Raw genomic sequence first — 23,933 nt, 5'->3', positions numbered from 1 at the left:
GATAGGATGCAGAGCTGGTCTGAGAAGTGGCAGATGGAGTTTAACCCTGAAAAGTGAGAGGTTGTCCATTTTGGAAGGACAAATATGAATGCGGAATACAGGGTTAACGGTACAGTTCTTGGCAATGTGGAGGAGCAGAGAGATCTTGGGGTCTATGTTCATACATCTTTGAAAGTTGCCACTGAAGTGGATAGAGCTGTGAAGAAGGCCTATGGTGTGCTCGCGTTCATTAACAGAGGGATTGAATTTAAGAGCCGTGAGGTGATGATGCCGCTGTACAAAACTTTGGTAAGGCCACATTTGGAGTACTGTGTACAGTTCTGGTCACCTCATTTTAGGAAGGATGTGGAAGCTTTGGAAAAGGTGCAAAGAAGATTTACCAGGATGTTACCTGGAATGGAGATTAGGTCTTACGAGGAAAGGTTGAGGGTGCTAGGTCTTTTCTCATTAGAACGGAGAAGGATGAGGGGCGACTTGATAGAGGTTTATAAGATGATCAGGGGAATAGATAGAGTAGACAGTCAGAGACTTTTTCCCCGGGTGGAACAAACCATTACAAGGGGACATAAATTTAAGGTGGAAGATATAGGAGGGATATCAGAGGTAGGTTCTTTACCCAGAGAGTATTGGGGGCATGGAATGCACTGCCTGTGGAAGTAGTTGAATCGGAAACATTAGGGACCTTCAAGCAGCTATTGGATAGGCACATGGATTGCGGTAAAATGATATAGTGTAGATTTATTTGTTCTCAAGGGCAGCATGGTAGCATTGTGGATAGCACAATTGCTTCACAGCTCCAGGGTCCCAGGTTCGATTCCGGCTTGGGTCACTGTCTGGGCGGAGTCTGCACGTCCTCCCCGTGTCTGCGTGGGTTTCCTCCGGGTGCTCCGGTTTCCTCCCACAGTCCAAAGATGTGCAGGCTAGGTGGATTGGCCATGATAAATTGCCCTTAGTGTCCAAAATTGCCCTTGGCGTTGGGTGGAGGTGTTGAGTTTGGGTGGGGTGCTCTTTCCAAGAGCCGGTGCAGACTCAAGGGGCCGAATGGCCTCCTTCTGCACTGTAAATTCAATGATAATCTATGATTAATGTAGGACAAAGGTTCGGCACAACATCGTGGGCCGAAGGGCCTGTTCTGTGCTGTATTTTCTATGTTCTATGTTCTATGTTCCTCTCCTCCCAGTAGACCAATGGCCCCTTAGAGGGGGCGGCGGTTGTAAAGCTGTTGGTGCATACGGTGGGCCATAAAAAGGAGCTGAGGGTCCCTTTGGGTAGGTTTGATATCCTCCCCTTCGCTGATCCACCCACCCAAAGTCACAATATTGGGGTTCCAGCTGGTAAGCTACCATTTCTGCCGCTTGTTGGGGTCGCAGATCATCCTTTTTCATCACATACTCAGTCTTAACCTTTGTAACTGAGCCTCCCTCCTGGCCTACACCCTCCTCCCAATAAAATCTGACTGCCCTAGCCATCTGGGAAGGGTCGTTCTCTGTCCATTTCATGTTATTACATTTCAGAGCAGTAGCCACGGAAGGTGGTAGGCAATGCATTAACATAGCACAATTTTGAGGGGAATTCTGACCATTTTGATATGGCAAGTCGCCTGACTGCCCACGGTAGATTTCATTAAAACGTTCCAGAAATTCCTCTGTCTCTTCAATCTTCTTAGGTTTTAGGTCTAAGATAGCAGAAATATTTATGGGCTTTTGAAATGTGCTATTCAACGCATTGAGGATTTGTGTCCATCTATCGTCGTCTAACACATGGGCTTGCTGAAGTGCGGCGTGGCTAACATAATTCAAGTGATTAAGATAATTGCGGTACTCTGCTGGGGTTAAAACCTGCTGGACTAGGGCCCAGAGGTCCCTAGAATCAGCGTGATAAATTGAGATGGTAGTTCTCAGGGAATCCACGAAAGCAGCAGGAGACTTTTTTCTATCTGGGATTGTAGCCATAATAGCCGTCATCTCACTGGGTGTCAATGGGAAGTAAATGTCTATCGTGGGCTGGGACCCGGCAGTCACCGCGTCAGGGTTTGGTATCTTCCTAATCGGCAACTGTCTCCGCGTCTCACCAGGGGGCACTCTAGCTATTTCCTCTGGTTCTTCCAAGACTTCGACGTCCCTCCCTGTCACTAGAGGGAGTTCTTTCTCTTCACAATCATCCCTGGCATCTCCCTTTGTTCTCGAAATTTGCGGTATCCCCTTGGTCTGAATGGATTTAGGTGGTATGCTTAATTGTTTCCGGTTAGGATCAAACCCTTCTCTCGCTGTCCGAGATCGGGTCCTAGAGCTAACTGGGCTTGTGGAACAGAGCTCCTCTTCCCCTACTGATCGTGAAGATGGTAAATCGGGACCCACGCTATCAACCAAAAGGGCTGGAGTTACTGGCGTGATTGGAATCTGGGGAGCAGTGACTGGATATAAATTATTATTCTTTGGTGGTTCTGGAATTAGTTCAGACAATGCTACAGGTGCAGTCGGAACTTTTGCTGACATTTTCAAATCATCGAATTGGTAATTTTCTGTCAATTCCAGGCCAGCCATTGAACTACGTAGCCCATCTTTTGTTTGACCCGAGCCTTTCCTGTCTTTACTTGCGCGTTTTTTGAATGCACATTCCTTTTTCAAGACCTGTAATGTTTTTTGGTTACCCTGTTCACTAATTGGAATTCCCATTTTAAGGGCATTGTCCTGCCAACTTGATAACATATCTTATCTCTTTCCACTTGACAATATTGTCTCCATAATCCAATTAATTCTTTTGCTTTCATACTTTGACTCTTTTTCCAAATGTGTCCCTGAATATTCTTAATAATCTCTAGGTCTTTGGTGCCCCCTAGTGGCCATTCATCACCCATTTTACTCCTTAACGTTGCTGTCGTTATCCTGAAATCTTTTGCTTTATCCGGATACATATCGCATAATATTTGCAATGGCATGCCTGGATCATTTGTGCTATCCAAGGAATTCCCCATAATCTCCACTAGTCCTCAGAACTGCGTTTTTCGCCACTACAGTCCAAGGGTACAATTTTAGCTGAATCAACTATAGATTTAAAACACTCACACATGGAATTGAATCATCTTCAGATTTAAAAACACTCATTGAACTGAACCTTCATCTGCTGAAGTCCCATCAGTCTTTAAAACACTTATTTAACTGAACCTTCATCTGCTGAAGTCACATCAGTCTTAAAAACACTTATACATGGAATTGAATCATCGATTTAGATGTTACATCAACCCAAAACTCAACCCAAGCCGAACCAGCAATATGAAATCCCATCAATTACATTTCTAATCACCAGACTGACCTTTGATTTCGTCGAGACGATCTTTCCGTACCAATCGCGAGTGACCAGACTAATCAGATGATAAGAAGAGGGGGAAAATCAATGCGCGGTCATTTTCCAGCTGTACATTGTGGGCCCTTTTTTCCCATCCTCCTGTTCATAATCAGTCTAATTCTGATTTCGCAGTTGGTCAGAACCGTATTGAGAAATCCCGGCTTCCTGCACCAAATGACAAATTCCAAATTTCTTTACCCGTCAGTCTGGCCTCAATAAAAGTCGAGATGGATTTGCAAGTACAGCATTAGTTATTTTATTTGACTTGCAAGTCTTTCTCAATTCACAGCAAGTACAAAGCACATGTTGCTTCGTACACCTCTGGAATCAAGTGAGTCTGTAGGACAAAGAGATCTCTACTATTAACACAAATGGCATCAAGTTTCACATACACGATTCCCATAGGTCATCCTATACCCCTCCTGACCTAGCCGTACACTCCAATTGACTCACTTCCAATCCCTTCCTCTGGCCGCTATTACCCAGCATCCTTTTCCCCTCCGTAGCTGGACACACCTCTTCCGTGCTTTGCCATGCGGTCTGAAATCCTTTGTCTGTGAACTCACCAGGATGAGACTGGCCTATCTCTACATTACAGTAACTAATATCTCTAAAGTAACTATCTTATATCACATTCGTCAAAGTCACACGGGATCAGGGGTGAGCTGGCAAGGTTGATACAGAACTGGCTAGGTCATAGAAGGCAGAGAGTAGCAATGGAAGGATGCTTTTCTAATTGGTGGGCTGTGACCAGTGGTGTTCCACAGGGATCAGTGCTGGGACCTTTGCTGTTTGTAGAATATATAAATGATTTGGAGGAAAATGTAACTGGTCTGATTAGTAAGTTTGCAGACGACACAATGGTTGGTGGAATTTCGGATAGCGATGAGGACTTTCAGAGGATACAGCAGGATTTAGATTGTTTGGAGACTTGGGCGGAGAGATGGCAAATGGGGTTTAATCCGGACAAATGTGAGGTAATGCATTTTGGAAGGTCTAATGCAGGTAGGGAATGTACAGTGAATAGTAGAACCCTCAAGAGTATTGAAAGTCAAAGAGATCTGGGAGTACAGGTCCACAGGTCACTGAAAGGGGCAACACAGGTGGAGAAGGTAGTCAAGAAGGCATACGGCATGCTTGCCTTCATTGGCCGGGGCATTGAGTGCAAGAATTGGCAAGTCATGTTGCAGCTGTATAGAACCTTAGTTAGGCCACACTTGGAGTATAGTGTTCAATTCTGGTCGCCATACTACCAGAAGGATGTGGAGGCTTAAGAGAGGGTGCAGAAGAGATTTACCAGAACCTTGCCTGGTATGGAGTGCATTAGTAATGAGGAGTGGTTGAATAAACTCGGTTTGTTCTCACTGGAACTAAGGAGGTTGAGGGACGACCTGATAGAGGTATACAAAGTTATGAGGGGCATTGACAGAGTGGATAGTCAGAGGATTTTCCCCAGGGTACAGGAGTCAATTACTAGGGGGCATAGGTTTAAGGTGAGAGGGGCAAGGTTTAGAGTAGATGTACGAGGCAAGTGTTTTACACAGAGGGTAGTGGGTGCCTGGAACTCGCTACCAGAGGAGGTGGTGGAAGCAGTGACGATAGTGACATTTAAGGGGCATCTTGACAAATACATGAATAGGATGGGAATAGTGGGATACGGACCCAGGAAGTGTAGAAGCCTGTAGTTTAGTCGGGCAGCATGGTCGGCCTGGCTTGGAGGGCCGAAGGGACTGTTCCTGTGCTGTACCTTTCTTTGTTCTTTGTTCTTTGTATCCCTGACCCTGGCAACCGGGAGGCAACATACCTTTCGGGGGTCTTGCTCGCGACCACAGAATCTCCTATCTATTCCCCTAACCATTGAGTCTCCTATCACTATTGATTTTCTATTTCCCCCCTTCCCTTCTGAGCCACAGATCCAGACTCAATGCCCGAGAATTGGCCGCTAGGGCCTTCCCTCGGTAGGTCATCCCCTCAACAGCATCCAAAACTGTATACTTGTTTTGAAGGGGAACGGCCACGAGGGATCCCTGCACTGTCTGCCCGTTCGTTTTCTTTACCCTCACTGTAGCCCATCTACTCTTGTCCTGGACCTTGGGTGTGGCCACATCCCTGTAACTCTTCTTGGCCCACTGAAGGAGAGGCAAGGGAATCGATGTGTGGAGCCAGAGGAAATGGGCGAGGTACTAAATGAATGCTTTGCATCAGTATTCACCAAAGAGAAGGAATTGGTAGATGTTGAGTCTGGAGAAGGGGGTGTAGATAGCCTGGATCGCATTGTGATCCAAAAAGACGAGATGTTGGGTGTCTTAAAAAATATTAAGGTAGATAAGCCCCCAGGGCCTGATGGGATCTACCCCAGAATACTGAAGGAGGCTGGAGAGGAAATTGCTGAGGCCTTGACAGAAATCTTTGGATCCTCGCTGTCTTCAGGGGATGTCCCGGAGGACTGGAGAATAGCCAATGTTGTTCCTCTGTTTAAGAAGGGTAGCAAGGATAATCCCGGGAACTACAGGCCGGTGAGCCTTACTTCAGTGGTGGGGAAATTACTGGAGAGAATTCTTCGAGACAGGATCTACTCCCATTTGGAAGCAAATGGACGTATTAGTGAGAGGCAGCACGGTTTTGTGAAGGGGAGGTCGTGTCTCACTTACTTGATAGAGTTTTTCGAGGAGGTCACTAAGATGATTGATGCAGGTAGGGCAGTAGATGTTGTCTATATGGACTTCAGTAAGGCCTTTGACAAGGTCCCTCATGGTAGACTAGTACAAAAGGTGAAGTCACACGGGATCAGGGGTGAACTGGCAAGGTGGATACAGAACTGGCTAGGCCATAGAAGGCAGAGAGTAGCAATGGAGGGATGCCTTTCTAATTGGAGGGCTGTGACCAGTGGTGTTCCACAGGGATCAGTGCTGGGACCTTTGCTCTTTGTAGTCTATATAAATGATTTGGAGGAAAATGTAACTGGTCTGATTAGTAAGTTTGCAGACGACACAAAGGTTGGTGGAATTGCGGATAGCGATGAGAACTGTCGGAGGAAACAGGAAGGATTTAGATTGTCTGGAGACTTGGGCGGAGAGATGGCAGATGGAGTTTAATCTGGACAAATGTGAGGTAATGCATTTTGGAAGGTCGAATGCAGGTAGGGAATATACAGTGAATGGTAGAACCCTCAAGAGGATTGAAAGTCAAAGAGATCTATGAGTACAGGTCCACAGGTCATTGAAAGGGGCAACACAGGTGGAGAAGGTAGTCAATAAGGCATACGACATGCTTGCCTTCATTGGCTGGGGCATTGAGTATAAGAATTGGCAAGTCATGTTGCAGCTGTATAGAACCTTAGTTAGGCCACACTTGGAGTATAGTGTTCAATTCTGGTCGCCACACTACCAGAAGGATGTGGAGGCTTTAGAGAGGGTGCAGAAGAGATTTACCAGAATGTTGCCTGGTATGGAGGGCATTAGCTATGAGGAGCGGTTGAATAAACTCGGTTTGTTCTCACTGGAACGAAGGAGGTTGAGGGGAGACGTGATAGAGGTCTACACAATTATGAGGGGCATCGACAGAGTGGATAGTCAGAGGCTTTTCCCCAGGGTAGAGGGGTCAATTGCTAGGGGGCATAGGTTTAAGGTGAGAGGGGCAAAGTTTAGAGTAGATGTACGAGGCAAGTTTTTTACGCAGAGGGTAGTGGGTACCTGGAACTCGCTACCGGAGGAGGTAGTGGAAGCAGGGACGATAGGGACATTTAAGGGGCGTCTTGACAAATATATGAATAGGATGGGAATAGAAGGATACGGACCCAGGAAGTGTCGAAGATTGTAGTTTAGTCGGGCAGATGGTCGGCACGGGCTTGGAGGGCCGAAGGGCCTGTTCCTGTGCTGTACATTTCTTTGTTCTTTGTTCTTTGTTCTATTACCCCCCTCTGCCACCCGGATGATCCGAAGTTCATCCAGCTTCAGCTCCACTTCCCGAACACCGTCTGGGAGGAGCTGGAGTTGGGTGCACTTCCCGCAGGTATAGTCAGCGCGGACACCGGTGGTATCCCTCACCACCCGCATGCTACAGGAGGAGCATGCAACTGCCCTAGCCTCTATCCCCTCTTACCTTACAGGATGTAGCTGCCCTGTGGACCAACTGGAACTCCGCCCTCCGGCTCTGCTCCCAGTCAGCTGCACTCTCTGTGAACCCCTGGCTCCCTTCACGCTCTTTGAGGAAATTCGGGAAATGAAATGAAAGGAGCACCTTGCCCCCCCTCCTCACCTAACTCCCTCAGTCACCAAACTCTCACTATCGCACTCAAATGCACCCAAATTCAGTGCAAACAAAGTCTGCACTGTAACGGGCTCACCTTTATACTGTGAGTCTCGCCTCTGAAAACCGGCCTAATCCAATTGACTAATTAACAAGCTCCAGCTGCAAGTAGCTACAAGTAGAACCTTTGTTTAAAGTTAATTGAAAATTCACTTTCTTCTAAACCAAACAGCAACTTTTACGTTAATTAACTAAATAAAAGAAAGACTAGATTTTCGATAAAAATGAAACTTAATATCCCTCCGTCACCAAATACCTTAACATTCGTCCTTCAGCACTTCAGTTGTCTGATTTTCCACTGGCTTATCAACCACAGTAGGCATCACTCCCACCTGCGATCCAGCTATATTATTACGCAAAATAAACAGTATTCCTGGACATTATCGTTCCTCTATCACTCCTACTACCACTTCACCACCCTTCGCTCGACTTTCCAACCTTAGCTTATATAATGGAGCACGACTCTTCTTACCCTGAATTCCACATATTACCACCTTTTCTGGCAATATTCCTCCCAAACTATATAACTCCTCATCTCTCACCATCAAAGATTGACTAGCTCCCGTATCTCTTAAAATGGTGACTTATTTACCTACTGCTCCTGGTACACATGAGTAAACGTTACCCACACAAGTAAATGCTTCAAAGAGACCTGCCACCTTCTTATCAATCACCTCTTGATCAGGCTGTACAATCTTTTGAAACTCGTTTTCTTCACTTGGGCTTTCCTTTTCCACTTTAACAAATTCCACTGGCTTATCCTGTTTTACCACATAAGCCTTCCCAGTGCTTTTCTTCAACCACCAACACTGTAACTTTACATGGCCTAGTTTATTACAGTGAAAATATTTGAAACTTTTCATTTCACTTCCACCCTCCGGATTTCTTTTTTTTAAATCTGAGGTACACTCTCCTTATTATCTCCCATCAGATCCCCTTTACCTTTTCCACTTGAGTATTTATCTTTTCCCCAGTTTCAATCCCTCGCAGGCTGAAACTGATGTCGGAAACCAAACTTTTATTAATGAACTAATTAATAACCTTCTGCCATTTCTGCTGCTAATCTCGCAGTTTTAACCCTCTGCTCTTCCACATGAGTTCTCACTACATCATTAATTGAATTTTGAAACTCCTCCAAAAGTATAATTTCTCTGAGAGCATCATACGTTTGCCCTACTTTCAAAGCCCTTATCCAACTATCAAAGTTACTCTGTTTGATCCTTTTGAAACTCCACGTATGTTTGACCAGGTTATTTACTTAAATTTCTAAACCTTTGTCTGTAGGCTTCAGGCACGATTTCATATGCACCTAAGATGTTTTTTCACCTCCTCTTTGGTCCCAGATACCTCCTCTGATAGTGATGCAAAAACTTCACCAGCTATACCTACCAACTTTGTTTGAATCAGTAATACCCACATGCCCTGTGGCCATTTCATTTGTTTAGCTAACTTCTCAAACGAAATGAAAACGCTTTCTACATCCTGTTCAACAAACCTAGGCAATGCTTCGACATTGTTAAATAGATCCCCACCAAGCCTTCGACTATGACGCTCATGCTCATTGTCCTTATCACTCTCCTCAGACTGTATGTTTCTCTGTACATCCGCCAATTTTAACTGACTGTCATGTTTCATGGCCATTTTCTGAAGATTAAACTCTCTCTCTTTTCTCCTTTCCTCTCTCTCCCTCTTAGTTTTTCTTCTCTCTCTTATCCTCTCTCTTTTTCTTTTTCCATTCTATCTCTTTCCCTCTCTTTTTCTTGTTCCCTGATCTGTATCTCCCTTTCTCTCTCTTTTCCCTCATTTCTCATTCAAGCTGCTTCAATTCTTTTTCATGTTCAAGTTGCTTTATCTATAATTACATTTTTGCCATTTACAATGATCTGACTGGATCTCGAGCAATTTTAAATGCACAGCTACCGCCGTAAGTACTTCATCTTTTCGTATTCTGTCAGGTAATGTTAACTGCGATGCTTTTGCCAAATCTATAAGCCTGTTTTTAGTCTCTGTTCGTAAAGTATTGCATGTGACCGTCTCCACACCCAAAAACCTACTCCCTACTTAAACTGGAATACCACACCTGAAACGCAAACACAAATATGCTGACCCCCTCACTGTCTTTAAGTTCACTAAGCCAACCCAATCACGAAAGATAGACTTGCCCCCAATTTGTTATGGGCCAGGGATTAGAAAACTCCAAAGTATATCATGGAGTTTAGCTGACCTACAATTTTTAATAGTTTTTGGATATGAGGAGCATAAGGTCCTACTTTCCAGGTGTTATGCAACAGAGACCTTACGTATTTTTAAACAAAACAATGTTTGTTCTATGAATTCAGTTAACATTTTATATGCACACAATAAACATTTTATCAACTGCCAACACAAGTACCCCCACAGATACAGTATCCTATGTGTAACCGTTAATACAACGTTCCTAAACATACCTTTCAGCCAAACACCCTTTTTACACAAGACAGTTATCACTTTTAAATTATCAAGTGATCTGGGCACCTTTTAACATACCGAGAGAGAGACAAAATGAACCTTCCTTCTGTAGTGTTTAATTCTGGTCGCCACACTACCAGAACGATGTGGAGGCTTTGGAGAGCGTGCAGAAGAGATTTACCTCGATGTTGCCTGGTATGGAGGGCATCAGCTGTGAGGAGAGGTTGAATGAACTTGGTTTGTTCTCACAGGAACGAAGGAGGTAGAGGGGTGACCTCATAGAGGTATACAGAATTATGAGGGGCATAGACAGAGTGGATAGTCAGATACTTTCCCCCAGGGTCGATGGTTCAATTACTAGGGGGTATAGATTTAAGGTGCCAGTGGTAAGGATTAGAAGTGATGTACGAGGCAAGTCTTTTACACAGGGGGTAGTGGGTGCCTGGAATTCGCTGCCGGAGGCGGTGGTGGAAGCAGGGACTATTGTGAAGTTTAAGGGGCATCTTGAGAAATACATGAATAGCATGGGAATAGAGGGATACGGAGCCCGGAAGTGTAGAATATTTTATTTCAGACGGGTAGCATGAACGTCGCAGGCTTGGAGGCCGAAGGGTCTGTTCCTGTGCTGTACTTTCCTTTGTTCTTTGATCTTTGTTTGAATTCAGCTTTCAACTGCCTAAAACGAATGCAAAACACAAAGTCACAAACACATTCCAGCTCAAAACGAAAGTAAAAGCCAGAGACACAACCCAGCTCCATCCACACAATGACATCACTGCAGCTAATGATAAACACCCATTTCCTAAAGGTACACTCCCATGACACTACGTATACAGTAGAGGTTTTGATTGTGACCTTTCAAACGTCCGGAAAGGTTCTGAAAATGTTCCAGTGGATTGGAGACAGAAAAAAACAGCACACCTATTGAAAACAAATGAGAGAGTGAAATCCACCAATTATAGACCAGTTACACTGCCGTGTGTAATCGGGGCAGACATTGTTAAGGAAGTTATAGCAAGACATTCAGAGAATCGTGATACATTAAAGCCTACTTGCCTTGAAAATGGAAAGCTGAGTATGCATATTTTCTTACATATATTAGCTAAAGTAACACGCAATGCAGTTCAATCAAGGACTGACCACACAGTCAGTTCCTGAACAAAGGAGATAGCTTCGGGAAATTGAAATCAACTGGGAAGGAGATAGGAGACAACTTTAACTTAAGGCGAACTAAGAAACTATAGATCATATCCCAAGGATGTTAATAAGATAGAACCGAAATCTGCAAGGCACACGTCAGATGTGTGATGAAACTATTTCAAATTGCCCAGTTGAATCAAGCTCCAAAAACACTCAGGAAGATTATCTGTATCCAGGGCAAAGGAGCTGCGCTTGGTTAGCGCCACTTCCACAATATTCACTCCATCCATATTGAGGCAGACTGGCAGCTGTGTGAACCATCTGTAAGATACACCGCTGGAACTAACCAACACTCTTCTTATGACGTTTTGTAATGCTCTGAACATTGCAATCGAGGAAGCAAACACATGGGGGAAACGCCAATTGCCATTTCCCTTACAAGGTACTGTCCATCCTGAAATATAAATCGCCGTTCCTTTACTTTCTCTGGGTCAACATACCAGAACACCCCCACCCCCTAATATCGTTGTGGGTGTACCTGCATCATTTGGGGTCCAGAGATTCAAGAAAGCATCCCACCACCGCTTTGTGAAAGGCAACACTGGCTAGGCAATAAATGTCGGGACACCCGGGGAAACCCACTTCCCTTGAATAAAGACATAAATGAGTCCAAATGACCGTAACATTTAGGCATTGCGATGGACGTTACGGAAGTGACACGTACATTAATGCTGGGTGAGTGAATTGAAATATCACACAACTTAGGCTTGTTTCAGAATCAGTTCTTGCTGTAATTTATATCTATAATAAACTAAAACAGAGAAATGTGTTCTCAACATTAGATCGCAGTGTGGCTTTACAAGCCGACCCACCTGTCGTTTTGGAAGGAGATCATGTGGACCTGAGTTGTCGATACAAGACCTATTATTGGGCAAAAAGATTCCTGACATTTTACAAAGGAAATGTGGAAAGGGGCAGCGTAATGGCAAGCAATCATAAAGCGCTGCACCAAATTAAAATTAATAGCACGCAAGACAGTGGATTTTACTATTGCAAATTGATCGAACGTTCAAGAGGTGTTTACGTTCAAGTTAACGGTATGTATAAGATGTTTCAATCTCTGAAGGATGCAATCATACATCTTACTTGCATCTCCATGATGATAGGAATCAGTTCACAATTGTGTCTGTCTGCCTCACATCTAAAGACACGTTGTACTTCGCTCTTGCAACAGTTACCTGGGCACCTCGCCGTATTAACAATATAAGACCCACAGCCACCAACACACATCAACACAAACAGAGAACTGAAAAATGCTTATTGTCACAAGTAGGCTTCAAATGAAGTTTCTGTGAAATGCCCCTAGTCGCCACATTCGGGCGCCTGTTCGGGGAGGCTGGTACGGGAATTGAGCCGTGTTGCTGGCCTGCCTTGGTCTGTTTTCAAAGCCAGCGATTTAGCCCTGTGCTAAACAGCCCCGGTAATAGATAGATCCTTAACACTCTCGTACACACATGCACATCTCAAATCCCCCTCGCTTTGGATGTTGAATTAGAACCATGACTTCTACAGTGAAGAAGGAGGCTAATTTACCCATCGAGCCGCTGAAATGACATCCTACCTGGACCCATTCCGCGCACTATCCCCATAACCACACCCAGCCTGCAAATTCCTAAACACCAAGAGGAATATTCATGACCAGAAATCAATCTAGCATGCACATTTCTAAAAAGTAACGTCCAATACACCTCACCTGTACATCATTGGAGTCTTTGGGGCACTTTTAAAGATGGTAAACCCACCTATATTGCGGATCGTTGGACACTGATGGACAATTTTAGCATGGTCAATCCGCCTAACCTGCATATATTTGAACTGTGGGCGTAAACCGTAGCAGCCAGGGTAAACCCACAGAGACACGGAGCGGACGTGCAAACTCCACACAGTCACCCAAGGTTGGAATTGGACCCTAGACCCTGGCGCTGTGAGACAGCAGTGCCAACCACAGTTACTGTTTAACCTGCATCATTTTGTGGCTCCCAGCTGAAATACATATTTCCCCAGAATCGCATTTATTCTGTCACAGGGTGCATTTATTCTCTATCCATCCCTAATTGCCTTTGAACATAATGTCCTTCTAGCCTGTTCCAGATAGACAGTTTGCTGTTGCCCAAGTTGCTGTTTGGCCCATTGTTGCACAGAGGCCTGACCAGGTCGCGATGTGGGATTCTCCTACCTAAATGAAAAAAATGAAAACGGCTTATTGTCACAAGTAGGATTCAAATGAAGCTACTGTGAAATGCCCCTAGTCGCCACATTCCGGCGCCTGTTCGGGGAGGCTGACCCGGGAATTGAACCGTGCTGCTTGCCTGTCTTGGTTTGCTATCAAAGCCAGCGACTTAGCCCTGTGCTAAACCAACCCCTGATCATTACATTAGAACATTATTGACCCAGCTGTGTTCATTTTTCTTTCAAAGGTTGGTGATACTTTCATTGTCGCCATTGCTGAGATTATCTTTGAATTACATATTCATTTTTATTAACCCGTGTCTCGAAAACACCAGCCTGACTCTTTGCATCACAAGCCCAATGATATTACCTCTGTGCCACTGTCCCCATGCTACTTGAAATGCCGTTTTGCTCCAGCACGTTCTTCCCGTTTAATTCAACAATCCACATCATTACACTTCCATGTGTGCATTTTGCCACTCATGAATGTCTCGTTTCAGTAGATAATATTGCATTGCCCGCAGACAGTTCCTTGAGAAAACTTCTATAACGATGAAATAAGTACCCCGCTCTGTGTGTTGTGCAACAGCCTTATTGTTTGTCAGGGGGAATATACCTTTTCATTCACCTGAGGAAGGAGCAGCGCTCCGAAAGCTAGTGTTTGAAACAAACCTGTTGGACTTTAATGTGGTGTTGTAAGACTTCTTACTAAGGAGAATATTTAGTATAGATACCCATCCTAACGTAAATCACGATTTAATAATATTTACTTATTTCAACAGAACTATTTTCCAAGCCGGAATTGAAGGCTCAGGCTGAGATTTTCGAGGGGCAGTATTTACGTGTGGAGTGTATTGCGAAGACAGCCCATTCCGGAATTTATTTTCAATATTCTTTATGGAAAAATAACGAAACTCTGGCTGTGAATCAACTTCAGAATTTTACGTTGAAGAAACCGGCTTCTTTGAATGACTCGGGCCCTTACCACTGTGAGGCGAACGCTTTGCGCCGCGGTGTTAGAAAGAAGAGCGAGGTCATGTACATTTCTGTCGAAGGTGAGGATAAACGCTAGCAACTATTTTCATAACTATTTTGTAAAAATAACTTCATTGCCAAATAGTTTAATTCAGGGTGTTATTGGGGTTGCGCGTCTGGACTATCACCAAATTACTAGTTTTACTTCGGTTGAAAGGAAAAGCTTGCGTGAATCATATAATTATCGAATTTTGCTGTTCAATGCGCATGCTTGTCGGCCCATCGAGACTGCACCGACATTTAGAATGTGCTCCCTCCCTCGGTCCACTACCCAGATAAACCATAATCCCACAACACGTTTGACTCTAAGGGGCACGTTAACCTGGCCAATCCATTAACCTGCTCATCTTTCCACAGTAAGGGACAATTGGAGCAGGGACAAATCATCTAATCTGCACACCTTTGGACAGTAAGGGGCAATTTTAGCATGGGCAATGCACCTAAACTACATATCTTTTGACTGTGGAGCGAAACCATAACACCCGAAGGAAACCCAGCAGAAAGTGCAAACTCGGTCACCCATAGATGGAATAGAACACGGTCCCGGGCGGTGTGAGGCAGGAGTGCCACTGTGCCACTGTAAATAGCAAATGACGCCTCACTAATTCTACGCAATTGACAATAATATATTTACCCGTCCTCTTTCTGACTTGCCGAGACAAAAGCGGGAAACATCCATTGAGATATCGCCTAGTATTAATCAAACGATGATTATGTCAAACCAGAAAAAGTTTTGAATTCAGTTTTGGAATGAGTTGCAGAACGAGTATTGGCTCCGCTTTTCAGCTGTTTGTTTTCCAAACATACGCTTTACCACTATCCTGTAACACACTGACAGAGTGAAATTCATCATTCTATCGACACCACAGTGGTATAATCCCTTTTTAGAAACCGTCACTGTGTAATTCACTTGGCCATGCGATAACCCCGACTGGTTATTTAGGAAGATCAGAATGCCATGGATGCGACAGCACATCTGAAAGTTGAATGCCTGCCTAATTTTGAAAATAGCCGTGGCCATGCGGATTAGTAAGGTGGAACAGTGCATGGCTGTCCGGACACGTTCTATTGCATTATTGGTAAGCACATATAGTTATTGCCAGGCCTGACATTCCTGCTGTTACAGAAAGAACTTCCGAGAAATACCCTTTAACATTGTGCTTTCAATTCTTGTGAGCTCTGGGCAGATTCGATTCGAACATACATGATTTTCGACAGGTCCACTGCGCTGCAGTAGCTGTCCATTTAAATAAACTCAAATTAGAAACAAAAGTGAAATCAGGAAAAACTTCCTTGCACTGTATTTTAAAAATATGGAATGCATTGGCTGAGTGGCTGTTGAAATCATTTTGATTCGATCAACCTGGAATTAATTGGATAATTATACAGGCTAATTAAAAAATAAGTGATGGATACTGGGAACGGTTAGGACATCTGTGCGTGTGTGTGTGTGTGTGTGTGGGGGGGGGGTGGTGGGGGGGGGGAGTTGGGGGGGGCGCTGGGCTGGCACGCTGGCACAGTGGTTACCACCGCACACTCACAGCGTCAGGAACCCGGGTCCAATTCTGAGCTGCGGTCACTGTCACTGAACGTTTTCATAGAATTTACAGTGCAGAAGAAGGCTATTCGGCCCATTGAGCCTGCGCCTGCTCCTGTAAAGAGCACCCTACCCAAGCCCACATCCCCAACCTATCCCCATAACCGAGTAACCCCACCCAACCCAACACTAAGGGCAATTTTGGACACGAAGGGCAATTTATCATGGCCAATCAACCTAACCTGTACATCTTTGGACTGTGGGAGGAAACCTGAGCACCCGGAGGAAACCCACGCACACACGGGGAGGATGTGCAGACTCCGCACAGACAGTGAAACAAACTGTGACTGCGTGGGTTTCATAGAACATAGAACATTACAGCGCAGTACAGGCCCATCGAACCTCGATGTTGCGTCGACCTGTGAAACAACTCTAAAGCCCATCTACACTATTAGCTTATCGTCCATGTCTATCCAATGACCATTTGAATGACCTTAGTGTTGGCGAGTCCACTACTGTTGCAGGTAGGGCATTCCACGCCCTTACTACTATCTGAGTAAAGAACCTACCTCTGACATCTGTCTTATATCTATCTCCCCTCAATTTAAAGCTATGTCCCCTCGTGCTAGACATAACCATCCGCGGAAGAAGGCTCTCACTGTCCACCCCATCCAATCCTCTGATCATCTAGTATGCCTCAATTAAGTCACCTCTGAACCTTCTTCTCTCTTACGAAAACAGCCTCAAGTCCCTCAGCCTTTCCACATAAGATCTTCCCTCCATACCAGGTAACATTCTGGTAAATCTCCTCTGCACCCTTTCCAATGCTTCCACATCCTTTCTATAATGCGGCGACCAGAATTGCACTCAATACTCCAAATGCGGCCGCACCAGAGTTTTGTGCAGTTGCAACATGACGTCATGGCTCCGAAAGTCAATCCCTCGACCAATAAAAGCTTACACACCGTACGCCTTCTTTACCACCCTCTCAACCTGGGTGGCAGCTTTCAGGGATCTATGTACATGGATACCGAGATCTCTCGTCTCATCCACACTGCCAAGAATCTTACCATTAGCCCAGTACTCTGTCTTCCTGTTATTCCTTTCAAAATTAATCACCTCACACTTTTCTGCATTGCACTCCATTTGCCACATCTCAGCCCAGCGCTGCAGCTTATCTATGTCCCTCTGTAACTTGTAACATCCGTCCGCACTGTCCACAACTCCACCGACTTTAGTGTCATATGCAAATGTATTCACCCAACCTTCTACGCTCTCCTCCAGGTCATTTATAAAAATGACAAAGAGCAGTGGCCCCAAACCAGATCCTTGTGGTACAGCACTAGTAACTGGACTCCAGTCTGAACATTTCCAATTAACCACCACCCTTTGTCTTCTTCCAGCTAGCCAATTTCTGATCCAAACAGCGAAATCACCCTGAATCCCATGCCTCCATATTTTCTGCAGTAGCCTACCACGGGGAAGCTTATCAAACACTTTACTGAAATCCATATACACCACATCAACTGCTTTACCCCCATCCGCCTGTTTGGTCACCTTCTCAAATAACTCAATAAGGTTTGTGAGGCACGACCTACCCTTCACAAAACCGTGTTGACTATCTCTAATCAGATTATTCCTTTCCAGATGATTATACATGATTATGCACACTATCTCTTATAAACCTTTCCAAGATTTTGCCCACAACAGAAGTAAGGCTCACTGGTCTATAGTTACCGGGGTTGTCTCTACTACCCTTTTTGAACAAGAGGACAACATTTGCTATCCTCCAGTCTTCTGGCACTATTCCTGTAGACAAAGATGACTTAAGGATCAAAGCCAAAGACTCAGAAATCTTCTCCCTAGCTTCCCAGATAAATACGTATCCCACGTATCCTAGGATAAATCCCATCCGGCCCAGGGGACTTATCTATTTTCACACTTTCCAGAATTGCTAACACGTCCTCCTTATGAACCTCAAGCCCTTCTAGTCTAGTAGCCTGAATCTCAGTATTCTCCTCGACAACATTGTCTTTTTCCTGTCTGAATACTGACGAAAAATATTCATGTAGCACCTCGCCTATCTCATCGGACTCCAAGCACAACTTCCCACTACTGTCCTTGACTGGTCCTACTCTTACCCGAGTCATTCGTTTATTCCTGACATATCTATAGAAAGCTTTACGGTTATCCTTGATCCCACCTGCCAAAGACTTCTCATGTCCCCTCCTGGCTCTTCTTAGCTCTCTCTTTAGGTCCTTCCTTGCTAACTTATTACTATCGAGCGCCCTAACTGAACCTTCATTTCTCACCTTTACATAAACCCCCTTCTTCCTCTTGACAAGTGTTTCGACTGCTTTAGTAAACCACGGTTCCCTTGCGCGACCACATCCTCCCTGCCTGACAGGTACATACTTATCAAGGACACGCAGTAGCTGTTCCTTGAACAAGTTCCACATTTCCATTGTGCCCATCCCTGCAGTTTTCCTCTCCATCCGATGCATCCTAAGTCTTGCCTCATTGCATCATAATTGCTCCCCCCCCCCCCCCCCCAGATTTAACTCTTGCCCTGCGATATATACCTACCCCGTTCCATCACTAAAGTAAACGTAATCGAATTGTGGTCACTATCACCAAACTGCTCACCAACTCCAAATCTAACAAATTTCTTGCTTAATTACCCAGTACCAAATCCAATATGGCCTCGCCTCTCGTTGGCCTATTTACATATTGTGTCAGGAAACACTTCTGCATTCATTGGACAAAAGCGGACCCATCTAAAGTACTCGAACTATAGCGTTTCCAGTCAATATTTTGAAAGTTAAAGTGCCCCATAACAACTACCCATTTGCTTTCGTTCCTATCCAGAATCATCTTTGCAATCCTTTCCTCTACATCACTGGAACTTTTCGGGGGCCTATAGAAAACCCCTAACAGGGTGACGTGGCCTTTCCTGTTTCTAACCTCAGCCCATACTACCTCAGCAGACGAGTCCTCATCAAACGTCCTTTCTGCCACCATAATACTGTCCTTGACTAACAATGCCACCCCTCACCCTCTTTTACCACCTTCCCCGCGCTTACTGAAATATCGAAACCCCGGCACCTGCAACAACCATTCCTGTCCCTACTCTATCCATGTCTCCGAAATGGCAACAGCATCGAAGTCCCAGGTACCAACCTTATTCCCACCTTAGTTCGCCCACCTTATTCCGGATGCTCCTGGCATTGAAGAAGACACACTTTAATCCACCTTTCTGCCTGCCGGTACACTCCTGCAACTTTGAAACCTGACTCATGACCTCACTACTCTCAACCTCCTGAATACTGGAGTTACAATTCAGGTTCCCAAGCCCCTTTAAACCCTCCCGAAGAGCATTAACAACCCCCCCCCCCTTCCAAGGATATTGGTACCCCTCTGGTCCAGATGTAGACCACCACATTTGTAGAGGTCCCACCGACCCCGGAATGAGCTTCAATTATCCAGAAATCTTAAACCTTCCCTCCTGCACCATCCCTGTAGCCACGTGTTCAACTCCCCTCCTCCCTATTCCTCGTCTCGCTCTCACGTGGCACGGGTAACAACCCAGAGATAATAACTCTGTTTGTCCGAGATCTATGTTTCCACCCTGGCTCTCTGAATTTCTGCCTTACATCCCTATCCCTTTTCCTACCTATGTGGGCTGCTCCCCCTCCCCCTTAAGGATCCCGAAAACACGATCCGAGACATCACACACCCTGGCACCTGGGAGGCAACACACCAACTCCCACAGAATCTCCTAACTATCCCCCTAAATATGGCGTCTCCAATGACTAATGCTCTACTCCTCTGCCCCCTTCCCTTCTAAGCATCAGGGACAGACTCTGTGCCAGAGACCTGTACCCCATAGCATACCCCTGGGAAGCACCCCCCCAACAGTGTCCAAAGCGGTATACTTGTTACTAAGGGGAACGACCACAGGGTATCCCTGTAATGACTGCTTCCTCCCAGCCCCTCTCACCGTCACCCATCTATCTTTATTCTTCGGAGTAACTACATCCCTGAAGCTTCTATCTATGACCGCCTCTACCTCTGTTTAGAGGAGGGGGTAGGGAGGGAAACACTGGGTGATGTGGTTTCCTCCCATAATCTAAGGATGTGCATATTGGGTGGGCTGGTCATGCTAAATTGCCCCTAAGTGTCGTAAGTGGGGTTACTGCATATGGTGAGGAATGTAGCCCTGTCAGGGTACTCTTTCAGAGCTCGTGCACACTCGATGGGTGGTATAGCCTCATTCTGAACTCTCGGGATTCTATGGGGTGTCAGATGGCCTATTCTGCTCTTTGCCAAAAAGAAAGAGTGGGACTTTAGGAAAACATATTTAATTTCTGCTTTAATAGTGTTGTCTGATTAAGTACATTGCCACCTTGCGATTGTCATTGTACCAGCAACACATAATCCAAATGCAGCCAGTGGTTTGTGAAGTAAAATATTTGGGCCATTGCTTCCTGATTTCCCAGCGTCGTTGCGTGTTCCAAGGATGCAGTGGAGAGTACCCCTTGGACGTTTCCACGTAATGGATTTCCCTGGGGATTGTGCAGATGGGCGAATTTGGGCAGGTGGATTGCGCTGGGCTGGAAACCATCCGACCAAGTTATTTACATCAGTTAACTTCAGATGATGTTGCCAGTATTATACTTATGGTTACGCTCAAAGGTTTAGAAGGGAGAAAAAAATGCTTTCACGTTCTGCGTAACTATTTCTTAAAAAAAAAATGTAGAATACCCAATTATTTTTTTTCTAATCAAGGGGCAATTTAGCGTGGCCAATCCACCTAGCCTGCACATCTTTGGGTTGTGGGGGCGAAACCGACGCAAACAGGGGGAGAATGTGCAAACTCCACACGGACAGTGACCCAGAGCTGGCGCCGTGAGACAGCAATGCTAACCACTGCGCCACTGTGCTACCGTCTGCGTTACTATTTCAAACGCACAGACAGAACCGTGCAATGTTCTCCATGTCGCGCGATACTCCGGCCCTGCTCCAGAAAATAGCGGGGCGGCACATGTTTCATTCTCGCTCGCAGTGTTAGCTCCGGAGAATCCCAGTATTGTCATTCACCACGCCCCTTTTGGACTTCACCACTGGAGCCAGGGAAATCTTTTGAGTATTCAGTGTCACTTGTCAGGAATTTTGGGCGAGACAGACACTTTATCACTTACGTTCACATAAGTCGGTGCGGACCGACAATGTGCCTGATTGCCACTCTGAAGAAGCGATGGATCACGCTGCTCTATCTAACAAATGGCAATAATTAATATCCCTTCTTATTAAGGATTGATATTTGTTCAGCACTCTACCACAGCTGTTATTCGTCGAATCGTGGTCTGCATTTTGCAAACCATCCTCTCCAGATTGTGCCTAGGGCAGCACGGTAGCACAGTGGTTAGCACAGTTTCTTCACAGCTCCAGGATCCGAGGTTCGATTCCGGCTTCGATCACTGTCTGTACGGAGTCTGCACGTTCGCCCCGTGTCTGCGTGGGTTTCCTACGGGTGCTCTGGTTTCCTCCCGCAGTTAAAATATGTGCAGGTTAGGTGGATTGGCTATGCTAAATTGCCCTGAGTGTCCAAAATATTTAGGTGGGGATACAGGGTTACGGGGATGGGGTGGATGTGTGGGCATGAGTCGGGTGCTCTTTCCAAGGGCCATTGCGGACTCGATTGGTCGAATGGCCACCTTCTGCACTGTAGATTCTATGATTCTATAAACCTGGAATATTTGCGGGCCAGCAGTTCAGGTTCAAGAGTTCTCTTGAAATAATTCAGACCACTCTCTGATTTCAATAATCATTTCACGACCAAATGTTGAACAGTGGAACTCTAATAGCCATTGCCATTAAAGTATTTATCAGGCGCGACTGCTTCTAAATGTTAGAATTCCTGTTGATGTGAAACTTAACAGGAAGGTCACAGAATGGAACTTTGGCTTAAAATACCTCAACTTGTGCTGTTTAATAGAAAACGCAGCTGTACATAGTCACTGGATGGCCAACAAGCATTCAAGGATGACGAAAAACATACTAAACATGAAAACTTTGACTATCACACAGCACTACTTCACTCACACTCCGCCCTCTCCTTCTGGCAAACCATGACCCCATCTTCACAAATCCACTCTCGAATGAAGGATAGCGCTGGTAACAAAATATACCTGACACTGTAAAGCTCTCGGCAAAGAGAAAGTCCCATTAAGTCATCAGAATGATTGTGGTTCGATGCACCCCACACTTAAACCAAGAGGCAGACGCCACGCAAGTGAATCACGATGGATTGATCATTAAGTTCCACCCACCCCCAAGATGATTGTTAAACCGTGGGTCCACTTGTCTAACTGGGCAGGACTCATACGTGTCAGTCTGAACTCAGCGGTAAAGAAGACACGCTTCGGATTTTTATTTCAATCATTGCTTTCTTTCATTTGTCTGAGCAAGAATCCACTTCCAAGCGCTACAACTCTCCATTCTTCATTCCTTTTTCCTGAAGGCTTTCCTCATTTTACATGGGCCCTGAGCTGTCATCGGACGTTGCTCCGCAATAACTTGAACTATCGCTTGACAGTCAGTGGTAGGGTATCACAAATTTTAGAATGCATTCCATAGATACGTAGGTACATAGAAGATAGGAGCAGAAGGAGGCTTTTTGGCCCTTCGAGCCTCCTTCGCCATTGATCACGATCATGGCTGATAATCCAACTCAATAGCCTAATCCTACTTTCTCCCCATAGCCTTTGATCACTTTCGACCCAAGTGCTATATCTAGCCGCCTCTTGAATATATTCAAAGTTTCAGCATCAACTACTTCCTGTGGTAATGAATTCCACAGGTTCACCACTCTTTTGGTGAAGAAATGTCTCCTCATCCCTGTCCGACATGGTTTACACTGAATCCTCAGACTGTGACCTGGTTCTGGACCAACCCACCACCGGGAGCACCTTCCATGCACCTTCTCTCGTTCTGTTTGAATTTCGGAAATCTCTGTGAGATCCCCCTCATTTTTCTCAACTCCAGCGAGAACAATCCTAACATAGTTAATCTCTCCTTACATACCTTTGCTGCACTCTCGAGAGAGCAAGATCATCCTTCCTCAGAACAGGAGAACAAAATTGCACACCATATTCTAGGTGTGGCATCACCAAGGCCCCGTATAATTGCAACTGTACTCGAAAACTCTCGCAATGAAGGCCATCATACCATTAGCCTTCTTTACCGCCTGCAGCACATGCATGCTTATCTTCAGTGAATGGCGCACAAGGACACCCAGGTCCAGCTGCCCACTGGCCTCTTCCAATTTACAACTATTCAGGTCGTCCGTGGCCTGATGGGATTTATCCTAGGATTCTCTGGGAAGCCAGGGAACAGATTGCTGGGCCTTTGGCTTTGATTTTTATGTCATCATTGGCTACAGGAATAGTGCCAGAGGACTGGAGGATAGCAAATGTGGCCCCTTACATAAGAACATAAGAACTAGGAGCAGGAGTAGGCCATCTGGCCCCTCGAGCCTGCTCCGCCATTCAATGAGATCATGGCTGATCTTTTGTGGACTCAGCTCCACTTTCCGGCCCGAACACCATAACCCTTAATCCCTTTATTCTTCAAAAAACTATGTATCTTTATCTTAAAAACATTTAATGAAGGAGCCTCTACTGCTTCACTGGGCAAGGAATTCCATAGATTCACAACCCTTTGGGTGAAAAAGTTCCTCCTAAACTCAGTCCTAAATCTACGTCCACTTATTTTGAGGCTATGCCCCCTAGTTCTGCTTACACCCGCCAGTGGAAACAACCTGCCCGCATCTATCCTATCTATTCCCTTCATAATCTTATATGTTTCTATAAGATCCCCCCTCATCCTT

The 23,933-nt window shown here is 45.3% G+C and overlaps 1 protein-coding gene across 8 annotated transcripts in view; it reads left to right on the top strand.

Annotated features, from left to right (window-relative positions):
- LOC140404773 (Fc receptor-like protein 2) overlaps positions 1-23,933 on the top strand; it is a 246,320-nt gene that overhangs the window by 150,551 nt on the left and 71,836 nt on the right. For all 8 annotated transcript variants that reach the window (XM_072493503.1, XM_072493498.1, XM_072493499.1 and 5 more), the window contains 2 exons: positions 12,084-12,338; positions 14,253-14,525. In XM_072493503.1, the coding sequence (XP_072349604.1) occupies positions 12,084-12,338; positions 14,253-14,525 (528 nt within the window). The remainder of the gene's footprint in view (positions 1-12,083; positions 12,339-14,252; positions 14,526-23,933) is intronic.

This window comes from Scyliorhinus torazame, chromosome 31 (assembly GCF_047496885.1).
Source record: "Scyliorhinus torazame isolate Kashiwa2021f chromosome 31, sScyTor2.1, whole genome shotgun sequence".
Taxonomy (NCBI): Eukaryota; Metazoa; Chordata; class Chondrichthyes; order Carcharhiniformes; family Scyliorhinidae; genus Scyliorhinus; species Scyliorhinus torazame.
Note: the sequence above shows the minus strand (reverse complement) of the source record. Positions and strands in the feature narration are given on the sequence as shown.